Source organism: Nanorana parkeri, unplaced genomic scaffold, assembly GCF_000935625.1.
Source record: "Nanorana parkeri isolate BGI_ZX_2015 unplaced genomic scaffold, ASM93562v1 scaffold198, whole genome shotgun sequence".
NCBI lineage: Eukaryota > Metazoa > Chordata > Amphibia > Anura > Dicroglossidae > Nanorana > Nanorana parkeri.
The window spans coordinates 513,140-523,139 of NW_017306466.1; the positions used below are offsets into that span (position 1 = coordinate 513,140).

Sequence of the window (10,000 nt, forward strand, 5' to 3'; positions counted from 1 at the left end):
TCCCCATAGTTCTCCTTAGGGTAACGGGAGGACACAAACTAGCGTCCTCCCGTCACCCTAGGCTCAGTATACCGCGAGCTGTAGCTCGCGGTATACTGAGACGCCGCAGCTGAAGCGGATCCCGACAATTGTGCCGGGATCCGCCCAGCTGCGTGACTGACAGCTGGCTCCGCCTACCTAAAGGCAGAGCCAGCTGTACCCGCCCCCTCCCCCGTCCGTTCCGCCAGTCAGCGCTGAGGGGGGAATCCAGCCCCTCCCCTGTCACGGCAGAGAGCCGTGACAGGATAGAGAGGTGAGCGAACGCCGGTATGTGTTCGCTCACCTCCCGATTTACTGAGCCGGCTAGAACTATGAGGTGAGTGAAAATCACTCACCTCATAGTTCTCCTTTAATGCTACACTGCACTGACAGACAAATCCCCTACTGTTTTCATTGCCACCGGCTGCTGCCTGAATACCTGAACGGAGCCAGCAGCTGATTGGTTGCTATATGTATTATATATGCAGTATATATTACGTTTTAGATGTTTTGTTGCACCAGGCAACATGGCTGATTCCAGGTTTTTCTCAGCATCGTCCTAGTGATGTAGGACTGAAAATTGTGGATTGTTTTTCTCTCATTAACGTCAGTAACATCCAATGCAGAAGCCATAGTTTTAATCTTTTTGGACAGGCAGTGTTCAAATCTGCTTTACAAATTATAATGAGCAACCCCCTCGCAGCCCTTCCTAACATTATGAAGAAGGAGAAGCATGTCGAAATTTGAACTCTTGAGAAGCCAAGAAACCCTAACCCAAGTAAAAGAAATTGAAATAGTAATGTTTAAATATTTTTTTAGCCCATGCTATGTGAAAAGGAACATTGTTACCCCAACATGGCTGTCAAAGTGGAAATATGAACAATATTTATGAAACAATATGAAAATTGTTCTATGTACAATCCTTGTTTTGATTTGACATTAAATCCTCATGTCTTCTCATGCTTTGGGAGAACTTCCATTTTCAGCTCAGGGCCTCTTCCTGTAGTGCTGGCTCAGGTTACAAGCCTATACAAACCTATACACAGACACCGTGTATCCATTCCTGAGACAAGGCAGTCTGCTGCAAAACAGAAGTTCTGCAGAGCATGAGAACAGATACAGATTTAAAAGGAAGAGCAGCTAAGAGAAGGGAAACAACCATGGATTACAGTAAGGCGCACATTACAGTATTGTTTTATGTTAAAAAATCTGAGGGTTTAATGTCACTTTAACATTACAATTTTAGGGTACAACGGCCATCATCAGACTGCACAACGCATTTCATTATTGGCTGTTCATGGTAAACTACCAATCCATTTTCATTATACTAAGGGCTAGTTCACATCATAACTGCGTGCATCTGCGCAGCTGCAGCGTGATGCATGTTGCCGCTATTTTACCGCAGTTTTACCATGTTTGATGCTTTTTTGGGGGGTTTTTTCTGAATAAAATAGGATTTCAGGTGCTTTCCATTGAGTTAGCATGTGTTCCGTTGTAATCTGATGCAGCTAAAATAGGGCAAGCAGTATTTTTTCTGACAGCATCAGAACGGACTGTACTGGTGTGAACAGAGCACCAGAAATCCTATAGGAAAGCATTGTGATGTATTTTGGATGCAGCTGCCAAACTGAAGGGACTGCATCACAACTGCATCTGGTGTGAACTACCCCTAAGAAATGTCAGCACTGAACTGCTGAGTCCTGGAAAAAATTTGCCTAATACAGTGAATATTGACTTCCAACTACATCACTGCAATAATGAGCTCAATACATCGCAGGATACCTTAGGCTTAAAATTTAAAGCACCATAAGTTGAAGGGAACATCTCTCCATTCACCAACCCCGACTACTTGCTGAACACACAGATGTCTGTATGTTCAGCTTTAACACCAGGATAGTACAGGATAATTATGGGGTCACAATACAATACAGTAGAAATGTATTGGGATGAAGGTACACTATTGCAATACTGGCTAGCAGTTTCTATTTTTCTCACCACTTACTGGCTCGGTTTTCATGTGAACAGGCTATAGTCTAAATAAAAATCCAATGTTAACTGGATCTTTCCAAAGGTTGCTATGATCAGCCAGCTGTAGGTAGCCAGTCAGTTATGTACACATAGGGGCTATGTATAGAAAGATCTCCTTTAGCAGTGCAAACTGAAGAATAATTATAGGGAAAAAGAAGGTTATGTAACTAAAAAAATTAAGAATACAAAGCTTGTATTCTACTGGTTGCTGGTACACATTATAAAGGCAAACTTACTATATATACTGTATACACTGAGTGGCCAGATTATTATGACCACCCCATCAGTACTTCGTTGGGCCACGAGATGACTCCATGAGATGACTTCGTTGGGCCGCCTCGTGACTCCACGAGATGTTGAAAGGTGATGCGAGGAATCTGACACTGCACTGTTGCCCTTTTGTTGTCTTTTACCAGTCTTGCCACTCTCCGTTCTGCCCTAACATTGACTAGTCGCTGACGGCCACAATTCGCACGTTCAGACCCAGATTTTCGGCTGACAGTCCAGTCTTTAAACACTTTAACAACAGCTGCTCTTGAACATTTAACAAATTCTGCTGTTTTGCTGATACTCGCTCCATGGCTCCGAGCGCCAACAATCATCCCACGTTCAAAGGCTGTTAAATCGCGTTGTTTACCCGTATCTTCAGAAACAAATCACTTCTACTGTCGTGGCAAACAACCTGCTTCCCTATTTATAATGGGCTGGCCCTCTAGCAACTTCAGCGGAAAATTATAGCTAATTATAGCTAATTTGCCTACAAACGTCAGGTGGTCATAATAGTCTGGCCACTCTGTGTATATTCTTAATGTGATGTGCACCCAATAATACTGAGTTGACAATCTTACCATTCTGGATGACGCTGATCAAAGTGACAATTACCAAGAGGACGATGTGTCCCAGGATTTCTTGGTCCATCGTGCAGGCTGGAGCTGTCTCTGGTTTGGTGTTGTGTTCTTCTGACAGTATAAGGTTGCTGCACAGAATGGGGATGTGGTATCTATAAAAAAAGAGGAAGTGTTTTTTTGTTTAATCACTTTTCAGATATCACTTTTGTGATCTTTCATCCCTTCCAGGATGTTTAAATGTAAGAACTGAAAGAACTGCCTGGTGTGACTCAAATGTAATAGCTTTCCTCAAAGCTTACCACACTTTTCCTGCTATCTAACAATCAGACTAACTGCAATTTGCATCTAAACTGACCACACAACAAGCTCCTTTCAGAAAATAAGCCCTTTCTGTAAAAGAATACTTGAACTATGTGCACGTGTCTCTGACATAAATAGATATGCATTGAAATTCCAAAAAATAGAAACCTGGGTTGAATACCCCTAATTCTCATCATGCCATGGTGGTTAGGGTGGGCTGGAGTGGACACAGGCACATTTTTTTTAAATTCAAATTTTAGTCAAATTTGTTTTCCAAAGAATTCCACAAACATACGGCATGACCGGGGTACAATATTGCATGACAATTCTACACATAAGTGTACTTTGTGCAGGCTAGTAAGAATAGGAAACCTCCACTAACAGAGTGGGTGGTGTACTATAAAGACAAACAACCCATGAGCAATCTCTACGACTAAGCCCATAAGGGTGAAATGTGTACGAGATGGGCGGCTAGTGGATGTGGATTCTGGATTTTTATTATTTAAAGTATATAAGTGGTAAACAGCGATGTTCGGCTTTTTTTTGTACTACATTGCTAATTTGGAGCTTGGATTGCTCCGGGTTGGCACCCCCATACACCTGGAGGCTGGAGATTGCTGTTGGATGGAGTGTTGAAACTCTTTGTTGTTTTAACCCGTGAGCACACACACTTTCCCTCTCATCACAATCATGTATTCTTTTGCAAAGCCTCAAATCTCACATTAATAGTATATACCTTTTAACCATACCCCCATAGCTTAGTTAATTTTGTAGGGCATGCAAGTGCAATACAGATAAGCTTAAACATGGGCAGAGCCCCATTGACCAATTTTATGAAGAGGTTTTTTTTTTCCAGAGAGAAAGGGTCCATCCGGTGAAGCAAGAAATAGTTCCGTACATAGAAGCCAATAAAAGAATAGGATTCTGGTGTAAGTGCCTTGAATAAAGTTATTAAAAGCTCCCAATGGCAACATCTCAGGTAAGAACTGAACTGTAATGGGATTGAGACAAAAAAAAGGGCGTATTAATTGCCAATAAGGCTTAATCCATGGACAGGTCCAAAACACAGACTCAACTTATCAGTCACTGGGGTCTAGTGGTGTTAAAGTAATGTTTGAATCCGAGCAGTTTAGTTTAAATTATTATGAGAGCCTATGCCAACAGGCTTTTGTTCTCTCTGGATGGGTTGTGCATTCACATACAAATCTATGGGGGATTCAAAAACCACTTGATGCAGGTGAAATGTAGGTTCGATGGAGGTTAATTACAGGTTACATGAGCTGAGCGGTGGAGGTAAGTGACCGCTTGAGCTCTGAGTTGCTACCCTGTGAACTGCCTGACCTCATGATGATAACACAGCACTGTAAAAAACTAATACAAAGAGCTGCAAAGGAAGTCAATGCTGGAAGAATTCAAAACGTGTTATACTCATAACTGTTAGAGTGCTAAATGATAATGATAATTTGTGATGATTGCATTATATTTTATTTATTATTTTATTTAGGTTGGTCCATGTTTTATGTTTACAGAACAGTAGTCATCTTGTTCAGCTAGTAAAATGCTTTATTGTTTACATTTCCTTTAATCCTTTAAATCCCCTGTTTTTTCATATTTATATTGAAATAAGTTTGTTACAATAATTCTACTTTCACCATGGCCACCAATCCCTGTGGCACCATGCAACAGTTTTAGACTCCCCTGCCTAAAGTTCTCATGTGAAAGCCCAGTTTAAATCTTCTCAATTGTTACGATTTTTAATTGTAATTGCTTTAAAATGTATTTTCTCCTAGAGGAAATTAAACTTCCTGCTGTCCCCCATCCATTGTTCTGTGCTGGCATAGCTGTATGTTACATCCCCCTTACCTCTAGGAGAATGTGGGGGACTTCAGAGGCAGGGAGGGCTGACATTTCACCTCAGAGATGAGTCGTTAGCCGGTTGTGGGATGTGAATGTAAAGTTGGGCACCAGCCACTTTAAGGATTTTGAAAGCTTTTATTCCATAAGCAACTTAATGGGAGAGAGGGTAACGGGCTACAGGCATCTAGGACAGTACAGGACTCCAGACTCACTGACCACTTCCCAGATTCACAGTGCAGAGGGCCTTTAAACTGATTGCAGTAACACTGTGCATTGTAGACCATTTGCTGGTCAGTGGACATAGCACAAAATTCCTTAGGTTGAGACACCAGAATTCCTGTGAGGTCCAAGTCCATCCTGACTTTTTTGGCACTTCCAGCAGATGACATTCCTCCCTGGTTCTCCATCCCAGGCACAGGTTCCTCTTTCACTGGCAGGACAGTTGCAGACCCCAACTAGGTCTCCATTCCTGATTACCTGCATTCCTGATTACCTACAGATCTGGCCAGACAGCAACTCACACACACACCCTCCCCTAGCCAGGAGGCACGGAGGGGAAAGAGACTTTCACAAGGTCAGCCCCCAATATTTATGTCCTCCCCTAGCATGCACCACTGGCCATGAACCTCCTAGTAATTGGCTAGGAAGACTCACATATTCCTAACGTCCTATTATTAGATGTGCTGCCCTGTGGCAAGGTCACACCCAGTAGCAGACAGATTCAAACAATAATCAAGAGTTTAGGGGAAACCAAATGACCACAGACTATCAAATTAGCTTGGACTGGCTAAAATCCAGCAGACTACATTTAGGAGTCACCCTGCTTAGGGCAAGGTGGCTATATGTATAGCAGCCACACCCCTCATCAAGTGTCAAAGGTGGCTCTAGACAGCGACCAAAAGGCAGTCATTGCAGCTTCAATGGGTGGACACCTGTATTATGGAAAAGAAAGTTTAAGAGGAAACCTGCCCTCCTTGGCTCCCACAACTTACTACTGATCAGTGAGGTAGCCCATCACATAGAATAACCAACATTGAGTTGCAGGATTGGCAGGCCAGGTCTGTGCAACCACCAGAGGGTACCTGCATTCCATTTTTGATGGCTGTTTAGTTACTAGAATATGAGTACAGGTATAGTTTATGGTAGAACATTTTAAATTTGTAACATTTTCCATTGTTTGTAGATAGCAGAGCTAGAGTATTTTTCTAAAAGTTTGTACTTATAAGCTTATAATAGCCCATGTGGCTTTCTGTGGGCTTCTGTTATTGAAATAGTAAAATGTATAAAAGTGTCCATTATTCAGACCTTAGCTCTTTAGTGTAAATGCAATTACCAAATAGTCAGTAGTAGTTTGTCGCTGACTGTTAATGACATTTGCATCCACTGTAGAGAACAGTAACCCCTGTGATGGTTATTTATCTCACATCCTTCTCTGGAAACCAATAAATGCAGAAGTTCTCAGCCCTACGTGCAGTGTCAGAAGCTTGAGTGTATGAGCAATTACAATCTAATTGCTCATTGGCTACAGTTATATGTATTTATGTTACACATACCTGTGTTGTGTAGTGTTGCAGTTGTGTGGCCTTTGGTTCCTCACCCAGGACAGGGCCTGGAGTGTTTGTGTTGTATTCTGTTGACATAACCTCAGAGGGAATAAATCTTGCTTCAGCAATAGGTGCCACGGTCTGCGACCGGGGCACACTGTCACGGTCTGCGACCGGGGCACACAAAATGACAAAAAGTAGCGTGCAAAGGCGCAGGTTCTAAGAAGGGCCAGGTGTTCGACAGAGCTTCTAATGGTGAGGATGATTGGCTGCTGGACACCTTCCAGGTTGCGGCCCTCTAGCATGCCCACACAGACATAAAGGTTAGTTGCAGCACCAAGGTGCTGGATGCATCAGCAGACAGGGTTGAAGCATATACACAGCCACACAAGTAGGCACAGGTGCAAGGACTCACGTGAAGAAGCTGATGATCAATCCAATGCAGGACGTACAGGATCTTGCTGTGAGGAAGAGGGAATCCAGACTCACAGGAAACAAGGTAGGTGGTGGGCAACCGCAGGGATTGCAGAGGCAAGAGATAAACAGGAAGTCCGACTGGGTGTAAAGACAGGTTGCTCGAATGGCACGGAACAAGTGAGCTGGACTTTTAATGGAGAGGTTCAGAGTGGATTGGCAGGAAGCCAAGCAGCTCAGAAAGGAGGTAAAACCCGTTGCCGGATCATCACACAGGGAAGTGTGACAATAGGGCTAGCAACTGGCTAGCATATTTGTTGGTTCATTATGACATCTCAAAGTGTTCTGAGATGTTAATTTCAGGCCATTGCCAGGACCGGCGGCAGACACTCACAGTCATAGCAAAAAGTGGCGAGTTGTTTCAACAAAAGCAGTTGCCATTGCCTTGAGGCACGTGTGTCTAGTGGTACATGGATGCCCCCAGGAATTGGACTGTATGCTCTGACTGAATGATGCCACAGGCCGGACCCAGGTACCATTCAGAGGTACGGACTGTAGATAGACAACAAAACAAGGGAGTTTTCCATGAATAAGTTGAGGTCAGGGCTGGTGGCTGGCAAAGAGTATTAGAAATACAATGGTGCAACTCATCTCTATAAGGATCCGGTAGGTAAAAAAACAAAAAAACTCACCTCTATTAGGATGGGAAGTGGATGTATGCTTTGCCCACTCTAAGGGTATTTTTCACTTAACTCACCATTATGATTATTTTGACACTACACATTTACAGCAATACATACAAACAGATATGGATGGAACACTGGAAGGGGTATACTACCCCTCCTTTTATTCAGTAATTTTCAAACACAATGAATCACTGCAATATTTTTTTTTTATATATATATATTTTTGTGTTACATACTTTTGTTTACATTCACAAAAAGTTGTTTACTATAAGGATTTCTGGCCAAACATTTGGCACAGGACCACAAAAATATAGCACTGGACTCACAAATGGTTAGATAACATGGAAGACATATGGAGCCAATAGGTCAGACGGGAGAACACAAAAAGGTCATCTTGTGTCAATTATCCACATAGTACTTACAAGTATGGATATACAATAATACACATATGTGAATATAAATATACACGATAGGAGATATGATGTCCCACAGAGAGATATAATAGCTCAACTAATTCCTCAGCACAGGCGGCTCTCCACAAACTGTTCGTTCCGCAAGCACCCTCTCTTGTGGCCCCAGGGCCCCCAAATTGACCCCTGGACGGAGTGGTGACGTCGGGATTCCGATCCCTGTCCACACCTGATCTGGGGAACCCTATCCGCATCCGGGAATTCCATTGGGTGGTAAGTGAGAGGTGATTGGGCTATGGGGGTGATGTTGGTGATGGGTGTCCCTCTGTCCGGCGGAGCCGCCATGAGCACGGTTCTCTTCGGTGTTAAGACTTGAGAATGGATTTATATATTGCATTATTTAGATGAACCAATTTAAAACTCAAAATGTCCTATTAGACAGATCCATGCTCCCCTGAGGAAGCAATATGCGAAACGCGTAGGGACTGGATACATGGATTTCCCAAATCAATACGTATGAACAAAATGAATTGGAACTAGGATGCAATTGTTTTAATGTATTTAAGATGATATTGAATTAAGATTCTACTTCATAAAATGTATACATGTGTTTTATTATATGTAAAATAAATACTTTTTATCAAATAAATCAAGTGTTGGTGTTATAACTCTCAAAAACCCCCCACTTTTCTGCGTGTTGTTACGGCTGGCAAAGAGTAGTCTGGGCACAGGCTAAGGTCACGCTGGCGGCTTGCAAACAGTAATCCGACACAGGTTAAGGTCAGGGCTGGCAAAAAGTAACCCAGGCACAGGTTAAGGTCAGGGCTGGTGGCAGGTGAAGAGTAATCCGGGCACAGGCTAAGGTCAGGGCTGGCAGCAGGTGAAGAGTAATCCGGCACAGATTAAGGGCAGGGCTGGCAAACAGTAATCCGGGCACAGGTTAAGGTCAGGGCTGGTGGCAGGTGAATAATAATCTGAGCACAGGCTAAGGTCAGGGCTCGTGGCAGATGAAGAGTAATCCAGGCACAGGTCAAGGTCAGGGCTGGCAAAGAGTAATCCGGGCACAGGCTAAGGTCAGGGCTGGCAGCAGGTGAAGAGTAATCCGGCACAGATTAAGGGCAGGGCTGGCAAACAGTAATCCGGGCACAGGTTAAGGTCAGGGCTGGTGGCCGGTGAAGAATAATCCGAGCACAGGCTAAGGTCAGGGCTGGCAGCAGGTGAAGAGTAATCCGGCACAGATTAAGGGCAGGGCTGGCAAACAGTAATCCGGGCACAGGTTAAGGTCAGGGCTGGTGGCAGGTGAAGAGTAATATGGGCACAGGCTAAGGCCAGGGCTGGTGGCAGGTAAAGAGTAATATGGGCACAGGCTAAGGTCAGGGCTAGTGGCAGATGAAGAGTAATCCTGACACAGGTTAAGGTCAGGGCTGGCAAAGAGTAAACCGGGCACAGGTTAAGGTCAGGGCTGGTGGCAGGTGCAGAGTAATTTGGGTACAAGTTAAGATAAGGGCCGGTGGCAGGTAAAGAGTAATCTGGGCACAGGTTAAGGTCAGGGCTGGCGGCAGGTGAAGAGTTATCCAGGGGCAGGCTAAGGTCAAGATCAGAGATGGACAAGGAGATTTCAAGAGACAGGATATGCTGAGACTAAACACAGGTGAGTGTAGTAAGAACTATCTCTAGCACTGAGGCTCAGGTTAATGATGCTTAAATAGGGCGCCACCAGAGACAAGGCCAATCCCAAAGCTGGAGGTGTGTGGTCAGATTCAATAAGCCATAGCTGACTAGGTTAGTGCTGCAGCCAGCAAGACACATGGAGACTGGATTAATTAGCCCACACCTGATGGGGCTGCAGCCAGCAACACAGTCTGAACAACACAGGCTGCCTGACAGCCATTTTT

The 10,000-nt window shown here is 43.9% G+C and overlaps 1 protein-coding gene across 1 annotated transcript in view; it reads right to left on the minus strand.

The window, feature by feature from the left end:
• The window catches only part of ALOX5AP (arachidonate 5-lipoxygenase activating protein), a 28,988-nt gene extending 25,969 nt beyond the window's left edge, over window positions 1-3,019 (minus strand). The window contains exon 1 of the mRNA XM_018555481.1: window positions 2,895-3,019. Within this exon, the coding sequence (XP_018410983.1) occupies window positions 2,895-2,964 (70 nt within the window). The 5' untranslated portion in view covers window positions 2,965-3,019. The remainder of the gene's footprint in view (window positions 1-2,894) is intronic.
• Between the last annotated feature and the right edge of the window lie 6,981 nt (window positions 3,020-10,000).